This window comes from Mobula birostris, chromosome 9 (assembly GCF_030028105.1).
Source record: "Mobula birostris isolate sMobBir1 chromosome 9, sMobBir1.hap1, whole genome shotgun sequence".
Taxonomy (NCBI): Eukaryota; Metazoa; Chordata; class Chondrichthyes; order Myliobatiformes; family Myliobatidae; genus Mobula; species Mobula birostris.
The window spans coordinates 66,315,683-66,330,703 of record NC_092378.1 but is presented as its reverse complement, the minus strand read 5'-3'; the positions used below and the strand labels follow the sequence as shown (position 1 = coordinate 66,330,703).

The following is a 15,021-nucleotide window of genomic DNA, read 5'->3' as shown; positions in this document are numbered from 1 at the left end:
GCAGACTCTGGGATGATGAAATGGCCATCAGGAAGTTGTGCCTCAATGGAGGAGATGAGTGAGACATTGAATGTTGGTGAGGGTAGAGTTGTAAAGTAATATGGCGTGGAAACAGGCCATTCAACCCAACTTGTCCATGCTGCTCTTGGTCCCCACCAAGCTGGACCCATTTGCCTTCATTTGACTCGTATCTCTCTCAACCCCTCCCATCCACATACTTCTCCAAATGTCTTTGAAATGTTGTTATTGTACCTGCCTCAATCTCTTCCTCTCACAGCTCCTTCCACGTACGCACTACTCTTACCGATGCAACCTCGACCTTGTGGAAGAGAGTATAAAAAAAATCATAGAACTTGATCAGCCCTTGCTGTGAATTTGCATGTAGGGATTATTGATCATCAGAGAATACTTGAAACTCTTGAATCTTCTTTACCTTCATTTGCTTGGATACACTGAGGAGCATTTGTGACCTTTGTAGTAATTTGGCCTTTAGCAAATTTTACACCTCTCACATTGCTGATGGATGATCTGTTTTCCTCTATTCCCTGCTTGTTAAGGTGCCTCTCTATTTACTAATTTAGACATACAGCACAATGAATTGCACCTGTGTGACCAATTAACCTACTAGCATGTGCATCGTTGGAACGTGGGAGTAAACCAGAGCACTGGAAGGGAATGCATGCAGTGACGGGGAGAACGCATAAACTCCTTACAGCAATGAAATTGAACCTGGGCCGCTGGTGCAGTGCTGTCCATAGTCTAAATACCACTGAAATATTCCTGTTGTATCTGCTTCCACCACATCCCCTAGCAGTGTGTTCTTGGCATCTACCTCTTTTTAAGAAAAAATATATAAGTGGCATATATTTCCTTTAACCCCCCTCTCCTCCCCCCCCCCCCCCCCCCCCAGCTTACAGCTATAGCCTTGAGTTCTTCATATTTTTACCCTTGGAAAAAGATTTTGTTACTGCCCTATCTATGCCTTTCATAGTTCTATCTACTTCTGTCAGGTTGCCCCTCAGTGCCTGAAACTCCATTGAAAACACCCCACTTCTCAAGGTTAATACTCTCAAACCTTTCTGCACCTTTTCTTCAAAACCTCCACATTTTCACTGTAATGTGATCAAAACTGCATACATTACTCCAAATATAGCCTAAAGTTTATACAACTGCAATATGCCTTCTTGACTGTGGCACATATAATTAGCCTGATGATTATGATATCTTGATGAAAGGCTGTGCTCGAGTGGATGACTGTTTTCCTGGTTGGTTCAGCTTTTGCAGAAACTGAGTAACTGTTCACACTCACTTAGAGTTCATTAACCAGTAAACACTCATGCTATGGATACTGTTTTCGGTCATGTTTGATTTTTTACTTGGGGTTAGGACTGAAGCCACAGCACATCATTGTTTGTCAAGAAGACACAGCAGCATCTACACTTTCTGAGGAGTTTGAGGCATGCAAGGCTCCTTGCTCCCATTCCAACAACTTTCTACAAGAACCCCCATTGATAGTGTCATGTCTGACTGCGTCATTGTGTGGAACAGAAATGGCAGGGCATTGGATCACAAGACTTTACAGAGGATAGTAAAAACCACCAAGAGGCTCACTGGGGTCTCCATCCCCCTATTTGTGACATTTTCTGGGAGCATTGTATACAACAGGTCTGAAACATTGTTGAGGATCCCTTCCACCCATCCCACAATTTCCTTGACCCACTCCTATCAGGAAGGAAGTGCAGGGACATCAGGACTTGGACAGCCAGACTGGGTAACAGTTTCTTCTCTCAGGCTGAGACACAAATGAATACTCTGCCACTACCTCCGGATGAACTGGACCTGGTGGCATCGAGATTCATCATCACGGAGGAGGACGTTAGAAGGGCCTTCCTGAAGATAAATCCAAGGAAGGCGACGGGCCCAGATGGCATCCCGGGACGGGTTCTCCGGGCCTCTGCAAGCGAACTAGCTGGAGTGTTTGCTGACATCTTCAACTGCTCCTTGCTTCAGTCTAAGATCCCCTCGTGTTTTAAGAAGGCAACGATAATCCCGCTGCCGAAGAAGAGCAAGGTGGCATGCCTGAATGACTATCGACCTGTGGCTCCGACTTCAATTACTATGAAGTGCTTCTAGCGATTAGTTACGGCACACATCAACCACAGCCTACCGGTCAACTTCGACGCTTTGTAATTCGCCTACCGGAGCAACAGGTCAACGGCAGATGCCATCTCTCTGGCCCTACATTCCTCCTTAGAACACCTGGAGAATAAAGATGCATATGTAAGGCTCCTTTGCATTGACTACAGCTCTGCTTTTAATACCATCATTCCAAATAAACTGATTCCTAAGCTCCGGAACCTGGGCCTTAGCACTCAGATCTGCAGCTGGATCTTCAACTTCCTCACAGACAGTAAAAATAGGGGACAAGTTCTCCTCTACAATCACTCTGAGCACCAGTGCCCCACAAGGCTGTGTACTCAGCCCCCTGCTATACTCATTGTACACCCATGATTGTGTAGCCAAGTTTCCATCGAACTCAATATCTAAGTTTGCTGATGACACCACAATTGTAGGCCGTATCTCAGATAATGATGAGTTTGAGTACAGAGGGGAAATTAAGAACCTGGTGGCATGGTGCAAATACAATAACCTATCCCTCAACATCAGCAAGACGAAGGAATTGGTTGTTGGCTTCAGAAGGAGTAGCGGACCACACGACCCAATTTACATCGGTGGTGCGCAAGTGGAACAGGTCAAAAGCTTTAAGTTCCTCGGGGTCAATATCCCAAATGACCTGACCTGGTCCAACCAAGCAGAGTCCACTGCCAAGAAGGCCCACCAGCACCTTTACTTCCTGAGAAAGCTAAAGAAATTTGGCCTGTCCCCTAGAACCCTCACTAATTTTTATAGATGCAACGTGCAAGCATTCTTCTAGGGTGCATCACAACCTGGTATGGAAGTTGTCCTGTCCAATACCGGAAGAAGCTGCAGAAGATCGTGAACACAGCCCAGCACATCACACAAACCAATCTTCCGTCCTTGGACTCACTTTACACCGCATGCTGTCGGAGCAGTGCTGCCAGGATAATCAAGGACACGACCCACCCAGCAAACACACTTTTCGTCCCTCTTCCCTCTGGGAGAAGGCTCAGGAGCTTGAAGACTCGTGCGGCCAGATTTGGGAACCGCTTCTTTCCAACTGTGATAAGACTGCTGAACGGATCGTGACCCAGATCTGGGCCGTACCCTCCAAATATCCGGACCTGTCTCAGTTTTTTTGCACTACCTTACTTTCCCTTTTCTATTTTCTATTTATGATTTATAATTTAAATTTTTAATATGTACTATTGATTTGTACTCCAGGGAGCGGGAAGCGCAGAATCAAATATCGCTGTGATGATTGTACGCTCTAGTATCAATTGTTTGGCGACAATAAAGTAAAGTAAAAAAAGTAAAGTACAGAGGTCTTATCAAAAGGACAGTGAACAGTTTACTGTCCTGTTTGCTCTTTGCTGTTCACCTGTACTGCATGCTCCATGTGCTTGGAATTATATTTTGTTAACTTATTTGTGGTAATATTTTTTATGTGCTGTGTGATATGTTTTGTGAGTGCACCGTGGTCCGGAGGAATGTTATTTCTTTTGGTTGTATATATGTACAGTCAGATGACAATACACTTGAAATTAATTCTTGGTTCTTTTGTTGATTCTTGGTGTTGTCTTACAGTTGTGTTTCTAAATCAACAAAAGACTAGAAAAATTACATCTAATTACAAATCACACTGGCTTTGAGTGTTTGTAGAAATAACTTGTGGGGCATTAAAATTGGCTTCTGAGTTTAGATTTGGACTCAATGGGGTGGGAATCAGTTTTTTCTAGTCTATACTTGGATATCTGGAAGATAGCAGTGAGATGGGAGTAGTTACATAACAAGGTTACTTGCTTTGCAGAATATGAATATACACTTGAAATAGCTGCTGACAGATAACTGACTTGAATTGGAACTTTTGGAAATCAAGTAGCCATAAGTATGAAGTTCTTGATTACATGTGACTGTGAGCGTGATTTAAGTGATTCTTGGGTTATGACGTAGTTGGAAAGGCCAGGAAATTTCAAAGTTCTAAGTAAATTTATTATCCAAGTACTGTCACCAAATACTTCCCTGAGATTAATTTTCTTGCATTAACAACAGATGCAAAGAATTAGGATAGAATCAATGAAGAACTACACACAAAAGACTAACAAACTGTGCAAATAAGAAAAACAATCAATACTAACAAATAAAATAAGTAAATAAATAATACTGTAGGGTATGCTGTCAGGTCCTTGAAAGTGTGTCCATAGGCTGTGGAAGCAGCTCAGTGTTGAGTGAAGTTATCCACTCTGGCTTAAGAGCCTAATGGTTGAGGAGTAATAACTGTTCCTGAACCTGGCGGCATGGGACCTGAGGCTCCTGTATCTCCTTCCTGATGGCAGCAGTGAGAAGAAAGCGTGGCCTGGATCATGGGGGTTCTTGATGACGGATACTGCTTTGCTGTGGCAGCAGTCTTTCTAGATGTGCTCAATGGCAGGAGGCCTTTTACTGTGGTTTTAATATTAAGTCAGTTGCTTACTCACTACACATTTTGCTTATTCCCTTGCTAATAAGAGCTGCTGAGTCGTTCAGCGAGGGTAGTTATGAAAGTTGCAAGGTGTATTCTCTTAAACTGTTTAGTTATTGAAAAAGGATCTAGTGCTTTTCCGGCATATACGACAGATAAACTCTTGGGCTTCCAGCCAGCTGCAGATAACGATTTTAATCAGTTCGATAACAAACTTTGCCATCTTCATCAGGGATGATGCCTTGGCATGTTCGGTCTGGTTGTGTGTGTGTGTGTGTGTGTGTGTATGTGTATGTATGTGTGTGTATATATAGAGATAGAGAGAGATAGAGAGATAGATATATAGATACACACCCCTGTTTTCCGTCCCTAGATTGGTTATTCCTCATTCAATCCAGTTTCTGCTCTCCTATCTTGTGTACAATTGAATTCCAGTTCTTACTTGGAGCTTTGCTAAGATTATTTTTCTCCAGTTTTATTTCAGTGGCTTTCTTCACCAGGCAGTCCTAAAAAAACCATTGGTGCGGCACAATGTGAATGCTTTGGCCAGTGCAAATGCAGTGTTCTACTGCCAGTTTCTCCACGTAACTCAAATGGATACATCCCTTCTGCTTCAATGGCCATTGGATTGAGTTTGATGGCACAGAACTACTGTGCTGTGCCAGTGGCTTTTGGGAACACCTGGTGAAGGAAGCTATTGAAATATTACTCGAAAACAAGACTTTAACAAAGACAAAGATTTTGCTCTGAGTAAGAACTGGAATTTGATTGTAAACAAGATGGGAGAGCAGAAACCTGATTGAATGAGGACTAACCAATCGGACACACCACTGGGCTAAACATGCTCGACATCATATCATCTCTGATGAAGAAAGCATCAAAAATGTTGGTTAAAATCAATATCTGTACCCAGCTGGAAGCTCAAAGAATTTTTTTGTTTAGTTACTGTTCTTTTGAATGTTATACTTCTGGCCTCTCAGATGTTTACTTTTTATTCACAGGGTCAGACAGCATTTGATGTAGCAGATGAGGACATTCTTGGGTACTTAGAAGAGTTGCAAAAAAAACAGAATTTGGTAAGTTTCTGTAATTTGTAATAGCTTTTGAACTCATTGCCTGCTTCTTGGTGGAAGAAAATAAGTTTTGAATCAAGCTTAACTTGTGTTTTAAGATTAATGGAGCATTCTTGGAAAGCTTTGTCAAACTGAACAGCAAGAGATGAAGGAAACCTTTAAACTGCTTGCCATATCTACACAACGCATGCAATTAGAGCTGCTGAGTACTGCATTTAGAGCATGATTAATGTACTTAAGTGTGTGGGTCACTCTCCACTGTTTGCTTTGTTCAATGTTTCAAACCTTTTCAGGAAACAAATTAGTGAATATAATTTTCTTAACATACCCTTGAGAGTGTATCTAAATGTTGTAGACATTAAACTCTTCTCGGGGTTCCAGGTGAGTACAAGTGTCAATTATAGCCAGTGTTTCGAAGGCAAACTCTGCCATCATCTTCAGGGATGATGCCTGCACATGCTTCGTTAGGTGGACTAGTCATGCCAAGCCATCATCCCTGCAGAAGGTGGTAGAGTTTGTCATTGAAATGTCAGCTGTAATCAATACCTGTACCTAGCTGTAAGCCTCTGGAAGTTCGAGAAATCAATGTTATTGCCATCTGGCTGAAGGCTGCCAAGACAGAATATAAGGTTGCAAACACGAGGAATTCTGCAGATGCTGGAATTTCAAGCAACACACATAAAAGTTACTGGTGAACGCAGCAGGCCAGGCAGCATCTCTAGGAAGAGATACCGTCAATGTTTCGGGCTGAGACCCTTCATCAGGATGTCTTGGCCCAAAACGTCGACTGTACCTCTTCCTAGAGATGCTGCCTGGCCTGCTGCGTTCACCAGCAACTTTGATGTGTGTTGCAGAATATAAAGTGTTACTTCTCCAACCTGAGTGTGTCCTCATCGTGGGAGTAGAGGAATCCATGGACTGACATGTCGGACTGCGAAGTGGAATCAAAATTTGGCATGAAAGAGTCGTTTTCTGTAAAATGGGTGGCTACTGAGAGATCCCACTTTTCCTGGTGGACGGAGCATAGGTGTTCAGCAAAGTGGTCTCCCAATTTACATTGGCTCTCACTGATATACAGGAGGCCATATAGGGAGCACCAGATACCGTAGATGACCCTAACAGGTGAAGCATTGCCTCACCTGGAAGGATTATTTGGGGCCCTGAATAGTCGTGAGGAAGGTGGGGTAAGGGCAGGTGTAGCACTTGTTCTGCTTGCAAGAATATGTGCCAGGAAGGAGATCAATAGGGAGGGACAAACAGACAATGGAATCGAGTAAGGAGTGATCCCTGTGGAAAGCAGAAAGTGGAAGGGGGAGATGTGCTTGGTGGTGGGACCCTGCTGTAGATGGCAGAAGTTACAGAGAAGTGTGTGTTGGGTACGGAGGCTGGTGGGGTGGTAGGTGAGGACAAGTGTTGGGAGGATGGGGTAAGGGCAGACGTGCGCGAAATGGAAGAGATTCAGTTCAGGGAAGCATTGATGGTGGAGGAAGGGAGGCCCCTTTCTTTGAACGAAATGCCTCATCCTGAGAGCAGATGCAGCGGAAATGGAGAATAGGAGACCGCTTAACTGAGCACCTACGCTCCGTCCACCAGAAAACGCGGGATCTCCCAGTGGCCACTCATTTTAATTCCACTTCCCATTCCCATCCTGTCTGGGTAGCCTCCAGCCTGATGGCATGAACATTGATTTCTTGAACATCTGGTCATGCTGCCACCTGCCCCCCTTTCACCATTGCTCATTTCCATTGCCCTCTCTCCCTATCACCTCGCTCTGGTGCTCCTCCCTCTTCTGCAGCCCTGTATCTCTTTCAACAATCAACTTCACCCTTCTTTCCATCAGCTGCCCACCCTCTGGTTTCATGAATGTGTATGATTACTGCTGTGTCCATGTAATTGCCTTTACTTATTCTTGGTGACACTGGCACAGATTCATATGTATACCTGAGGCACCCAATTTGTGCTTCACTTAGAACATAGAAAGTACAGCATAGTACGGGCTCTTCAGCCCATGATGTCATGTTGACCTTATAACTTACTCCAAGATCAAACTAACCCCTCCCTCCTACATAGTCCTCCATTTTTCCTTTACGCATGTGCCTATCTAAAAGTCTCTTAAATGTTTGTAATGTACCTGCCTCCATCATTGCCCCTGGCAGTGTGTTCCACACATCCATCACTGTGTCAAACAGCTACCTCTGGCACCACCCTTATAATTTCCTCTTATCATCTTAAAATTATTCCCCCTTGTAGTAACCATTTCCATCCTAATAAAAAGTCTCTGGTTGTCCACTGTATCTACGCCTCTCATCATCTTATACACCTCTGTTGAGTTGCCTCTCATTCTCCTTCATTCCAGAGAGAAAAGCCATAGCTCTTCTTTCACTGACATAAATTTGCTTCTGAGAGGAATATATTCTTCCGTGAAATGTTTCCAAACTGAATTCTGTCATTCTTTCATTCCTGCCAATATATCCATTCCCTTGGTGTACCTCTACCCGTTCCATCAAATGCTCAGACTACCTTTAAATGCTTTTCTTTTCACATGCTGTTTGACCTTGGCTTCGCTCATGTTTCATAAGACTTGTATCTTTCTTGTGGGGAAAGTCTGTTTGGCCTGTCAAGTTGATGCTGGCTCTCGGACAGCTAACATCCACCTTATTTATTTCCTTGTCAACCCATGTGCTCTGCCATAGCCATCAACTCCACCCTGATTCTCCTCTCTCAGCCCTGCTCTCGGGGTGATTTACACTGGTGGTCAGTAATCAGTGGTACTCTTTCCCATCTCTAGAATCATGGAACATTGGTGATATAGAAGGCAGCCATGTTGTTTTTTGTGCCTGCACCAGTCAGGACAAAAGGCACACCATGGACTGACCACTCCTTGCATTGCCTGATCTGCAAGGGCAGATCACCCCTGTTCAAGTGTTCATTGCAGTACTTTGTAAATGTGCTGCAATTCTCTGCATGTGCCACACTTTGACTGAGAATACTGAACCACCACCACTCTTAGGATGAAAATAATTTTCTCACCTAATTAATCTTCCATTAAAATCCATTAAATGCAGTAAAATCCATTACTGCAAATTTTTGTTTGACTACTTTGCTGTACTTACCGTAATGACTCTCTGTATTTATTCTTCCTAAACTTTTTAAAAATTGTCATCTCTCTTTGGCCTCACTTGCTCTCAGTGAAGCAACTTGAGATTATCAGTCTTTCTTCAGTTAAACTTTCTGGGTCCTGGCAACATCCTTGTAAGTCTTTCCTGAACCTTAAAGTGCAAAAATCCCTTCCTGTCACAGAGTGACCAGAACCTGAGAAGTATTCAAGCTGTAAAAGTCATGTTGTATCATGCACTCAGTGTTCACTTTATTAGGTACAGCAGTGCAACACAGTGTGATCTTCTGCTTCTGTAGCCCGTCCACTTCAAGGTTTGACATGCTGTGCAATCAGAGATGCTCTTCTGCACACCACTGTTGTAATGTGTTGTTATTTGAGTTATTGTTGTCTTCCTTTCAGCTCCCAAGGCATTTTCTCCCACAGAACTGCTGCCCAAAAGATGTTTTTCACGCCATTGTGGGTGAATATCCTAGATCAGTTTCAAATCGCCTTGTATGGCACCAATGATCATTCCATGGTCAAACTCACTTACATCACATTTCTTCCCTATTCTGATGTTTGGTCTGAACAACAGCTGACCTCTTGACCACATCAGCATGCTTTTATGCATCAAGTTGCTGCTGCATGATTGGGTGACTAAATATTTACATCAATGATCAGGTGTATCTAATAAAGTGGCCACTGAGTGTACCTCCATGCTTTTGTATTTTATATTCAGCTAATTGTGGAAAATATTCCACATGCCATTTTAACTATCTTATTACCCTATCCCCCTGTCTTGAAAAATTTGTGGACACTAACTCCAAGTCCCTTTGCTCTTCTATGTCATTCAGCACCCTCTCATTTCCTTGATTGCTCCATCTTTCTAAATGCATAACTTGACAACTTTCTGGATTGAATTTCAATTGTCTAAATGACCAGCTCCCCTTTATCTTGCAGTAGAGTGGAATTTCCTTCTCTTCAACCACAGCCTTTTTCCCTTTGGAACAAGTGCTACTCCTGCCCCTACACCACCTCCCTCACTCCCATTCAGGACCCCACACAGTCCTTCCAGGTGAAGGGACACGTCACCTGTGAGTCTGTTAGGGTCATCTACTGTATCTGGTGCTCACGGTGTGCCTTGCTGTATGTTGGTGAGACCTGATGTAGATCGGGAGACTGCTTCGCCAAACACTTGTACTCTGTCCAGCAGAAAAAGCAGGATCTCCCAGTGGCCACCCATTTTAATTCTACTTCCCATTCTGACATGTCAGTCCATGGCCGCCTCTGCTGCTGAGATGAGGCCGCACTCAGGTTGGAGGAGCAGCACCCTTGTATTCTGTCTGGGTAGCCTCCAACCTGATGACATGAACATTGATTGTTTTGGACTTCTGGTAACTGCCCCCCTCCCCCATAGAAGAGCAAAGGGACTTTGAGTTAGTGTCTATTCCCCATTTCCATTTCCATTTCCCCCTCTCACCGTATCTCCTTACCTGCCCATCACCTCCCTCTGGTGCTCCTCCCTTTTTTCTTTCTTTCTTCTATGAGCTTATGCCCTCTCTTATCAGATTTCCCCTTCTCCAGACCTTGTCTCTGTCAGTAATCAACTTCCAGCTCTTTACTTCAGCCCCCACCTCTCCTGGTTTCACTTATCACCTAGTAGTGGCATCCGTTACTCTCGTGAGACCATGGATTTGCACCTTGGAAGGTTACAAGGACGCAAGCCTGGGCAAGGTTATATGGAAGACCGGCAGTTGCCCATGCTGCAAGTCTCCCCTCTCCACAACACCAATGTTGTCCAAGGGAAGGGCATTAGGACCCATACAGCTTGGCACCAGTGTCGTCGCAGTGCAATGTGTGGTTAAGTGCCTTGCTCGAGGACACAACACACTGCCTCAGCCAAGGCTCGAACATGTGACCTTCAGATCGCTAGACGAATGCCTTAACCACTTGGCCATGTGCCAACACAACCTATCACCTACTACAGTGACATTTATATGCCAATTTTGATGGCATTTGACATCCAGAAAAGTTAGTAAAAAAAAATACATATTTTGTTTCAGTTTTCACTTGATTCATATTTGTCAATTTGAAGCTTTCTGAATTGTATCATTCCTTTTAAACTCTTGCTGCAGTCCACTGGATGGGTTGGAAGTGGCGAAAGGCCTTCAGTCAATGATTTTTTTTTGGACCATCAGTGTTCATGTTTGTTGCTGCATTGTTCATTCTATTTAATGTTTCCCAGTTTTAGCAATCTCAAGCTGTCCACTTGTTGCATCTGATGTTCAGACACATGAATATTTTTTTCCCTAATTCTCAACTTCGCCAGAGTACGTGGGTTTTAGTTATTTAAATTTATTTAACCCTACTTGTTTAATATTCATTAAATAAAGATATCTTTTTCCCCAAAGCTTATTAGTGAAAAGCAAGCAAACAAATCCCCACTGATTGAGACAACCACGACAGTGGAAAACAACCAACAATTAAAACCTATCAAAAGGTAAGTGGAAGTTGAAGTACAAGTTAGCGATGACTAAATTGCATCTGTTGGGAAATAAAACTTGTGTGATTTTGCTCAAACAAGATTTTAAGAGATGCTAGGATTTCATTTGGTTTAAACCTTTTTGAAATTAATCTGACAGTAAAGAAACACTGCTGAATGAGCAGAAGATTACAGGCCCCACAGAATCCCTGGAGCAGGAGAAGGCGGGTGAAGAAGAGGAGGGTAAGAAAGATGACTCTAGTTGTTCCAGTGAGGAGGAGGAGGAGGAGGACTCTGAGTCAGAAGCTGAGACAGGTAACCTCTCCGCTATCTTTCAGATTGTTCGCCATAAATTTGATGGGTTAAGATTATCTGTACCAAGCTCACTTTATGTACTTTCTGTGGTCTATGATTAGAAACTAATCTTATGTATTTGTATTTTTTTTTGTTGTGATCTTTGTTTATTGTGTTTCTTATGTTGCATCAGATCTGGAGTAACAATCATTTTGTTCTTCTTTACACTTGGTACAGACGAATGACAATAAACAACCTTGAATCTTATTAGCTCACCTTAAAATTTGCATTTATTTAATATTCTTCACTAAAGACTGTGGATTTGCAACATTTAATATGAGGTCTATTAATGGTGAAGAGGAATGAATTTTCTTCACTGAGCACTTCTCATTAGCAATCATTCCCGTTTCATGAACAACATAGTTACAAGATTTTTTTGCACTTATTCTTATATTTTGCTAATTGTATTAACTGGCCGTTAATGGTATTACATGTTCATGTTAAATGTCTGTCTTTTAGAAGATGGGGTGAGGTAGCTGTGATTATTCATACCAGACAGCAGCCAGCGTTTGCAGCATTGGTTTGTGTCCAGTTCCCGGAACCAAGACGCTTGACCCCTGTGGTCCTCTAATACTTCAGATCTTTTGCTTCAGTCTGTAATTTCAGTTGGTACCCTCTGATGTGCTAATTATTGTGTTTTTTTTCCTCCCTATAAGTATACTATTCTGTAATACTGCGAATTATTCCTCTGGGTTTGTTCAATAAATTCTCAATGAGCTGATTTATCTTCCAGAAAAAGGCAAACCTACAGCAACTGTAAATATTATAAACCGTGTGAATAATGGTAGTGTACAGTCTTCAACAGTGGCCCCATCTACTGTACCCACGAGTCAAATTACACCAACGTCGCCAGTGAAAAAGGTAGGGGGAAGCAAATCAAGATCCAAATGTTACATTGGGCAGTCTGATATCTTTAGATTTTGCCATGAAGCCAAAGGGCATTGCTTTCAAATCCCTTATATATCTGATAATTTTGTAACAGTTAATGGGCAAAGTGATTTAAGAGCTGGATAAATCCCAGCTGGATAAAGCACAACCTTGTATCCTGTGAACTACCATGAAGAGTTTGGTGTGCAAAGGACTATTACTGTTTGCGACTATGGATATGTGGGCTCAGTTGGTCTCTGCCTTTAAACTTTCTGTTGTATGCAGGAAGTAGTGTTGGAATCATCAAGTGATCTGAATGTAGTTATTGCTTTTTAATACATATTTGAATTACAAATGTGAAATGAATAATTATTAACCAAAGGAAAATCAGGAAATGGGTATCTAAGATTTGACTTTAGTACAGGCATGGAAAGTTCCATTATTTCTCAGTAGTGAGTTTACGCGTTTTTTTAATGAATTGCCCTGTGTGGCTCTTCATGAGTTGAAGACTCGTGTAGGAAAATGTCCTTGTCTCTCAGTTAGCAATCTCTTATTTAGTTCAGATTTGTATTTCAGATGTATTTTTATTTATCATATGTACATCAAAATATACAGTGAAATGCCTCATTTGTGTCATCAATGAACACAACCTAAGGATGTGCTGGGGCAGCCTGCAACTGGCACCGTACATTCTGTTGTCAACATTGCATGCCTTCAATTTATGCACGGGTAGACTGCCAAGACAATCTATTTTCTCGTCACCGAAGAAGGGAGCTTGCTTCCGTAATTAAATAAAGCTGTGGTTGCAATCAGCAAAATTATTTTGAGGGATCAAGTGTTAGATAAGATGAGCGTGACTTTAATGGTTGAGCAGCAACTGTGCATTCAAGTGTGTAGATTCTTCAAAGGACTCTTAGCAAGCTAGGGTAAGCCTGAGCAGGGAATAGATGCATCTGTGGCCAAATCTGGACAAAATGTTTCTGACAATGCTGTGTTTTCCAAGTGGAGACTAATTCTCAAAACAACATGAGTCTGTTATGGCCTCCACTATTGGCATGATGAGGGTATGCTCTGGTTGGAGGAGCAATGCAATACCTCATTCTGTCTGGGTAGCCTCCAACCTGATGGCATAAACATTGATTTTTCACACTTCTGATTATTTTCTCTCCCTCTGTTTCTCACTTTTTCCATTCCCCATTCTGATTTCCCTCTTTCCTTTTCTCCTCACCTCTCTCCCTCTGGTGCCCCTTTCTCCCATGGTGTACTGTCCTATCAGATTCTTCATCATTCTACCTCTTTCACCTATCACCTCCCAGCTTCTTACTTCAACCCCACCCACACACCTTCCCCCCTCAGCTGGCTTCACTATCATCTGCCAGCTTGTACTTCTCCCGCTTCCCACATCTTCCACCTTCCTTTCCAGTCCTGATGAAGGGTCTCAGCCCAAAATGTTGACTGTTCATTTCTGTTCATAGATGCCCAACCTGCTGAGTTCCTTCAGCATTTTGTGTGTGTTCCTCAAGGTTTCCAGCATCTGCAGAATCTCTTGTGTTTGTGAGTGAATTTATTTTGTAGATTAAGTACACCAATAGTTTTTTTCAGAACATCCACTCCATGAAAACTGGATTCCACCTAGTGCATTGTATTACAAATGTGCTTTGAGGGTAGGGCCCTGTTGAAGACAAGTGATATAACCATTCTGTGCAGAAGTTTTGCTTTGTGGAGAACGTTGAACTGCAGAAATTCCTGTTTCTTAAATGTGAGGCGAGTATTATGACAGCCTGGAGTTATTCCTGTGACTTGTGGAGAGCCAACATCCATGAACTTATTGCATGTCGTCTATGCCTTCAGAAAGAATGAGGTCACATTTTTATCTATTTAGTCAATTCAAAATATCCATTCTATCATAGAGGAAATGCAAAATTTGTAAACATCGATGGAATTGATGGTTTTATTGGGCATCTGTTGCTGATTGTTATGTTTTGAGATGACCTGGTCCTCCCCCATTAGCTAAAATGAGGAACTTCGTGAAATTGAGATGAGGGGTTTCTTTAGCCAGAGGGTGGTGAATCTGTTGAATTCATTGCCAGAGACAGTTGAAGAGGCCAAGTCTTTGGGGATATTTAAAACGGAGGTTGATAGGTCCTTAATTAGTAAGGGTGTCATAAGTTGATTAGTAAGGTCGAAGTGGAGAAGACAGCAGAATGGGGCTGGGAGGGATAATAAATCAGCCATGATTGAATGGTGGAGTAGACTTGATAGGCCGAATGGCAGAATTCTGCTCCTGTGTCACTTGCATTTTGCCTGGTGTGAACTGGCAATGGATTTAATCTTCTCTTGGGAGGTATGAAACTTGAGTTTTTAACTGAGTTTAGGAATATCATTAATTTTACATTAGTGTACAGATATGGGGAATACCAGAAGGGCTTTCCTCTCGTTGGATGAGGTGTTCCACTCATCTATTAATGAATCAATGTCATGAGAGGAAATTAGAGCCCCAAAAATTCTGAATCCTGTTTTAAATGGAGGGTTTTGATTTTAAGTATTT

At 42.4% G+C, this 15,021-nt stretch overlaps 1 protein-coding gene across 8 annotated transcripts in view; it reads left to right on the top strand.

The window, feature by feature from the left end:
• ppp1r12a (protein phosphatase 1, regulatory subunit 12A) overlaps positions 1-15,021 on the top strand; it is a 245,638-nt gene that overhangs the window by 117,040 nt on the left and 113,577 nt on the right. For all 8 annotated transcript variants that reach the window (XR_011887191.1, XM_072268197.1, XM_072268196.1 and 5 more), the window contains exons 6-9: positions 5,602-5,676; positions 11,182-11,270; positions 11,413-11,567; positions 12,340-12,467. Coding sequence is in view for 7 of the 8 variants with exons in the window: in XM_072268197.1 (XP_072124298.1) it covers positions 5,602-5,676; positions 11,182-11,270; positions 11,413-11,567; positions 12,340-12,467 (447 nt within the window). In the remaining variant the exon portion in view is untranslated. The remainder of the gene's footprint in view (positions 1-5,601; positions 5,677-11,181; positions 11,271-11,412; positions 11,568-12,339; positions 12,468-15,021) is intronic.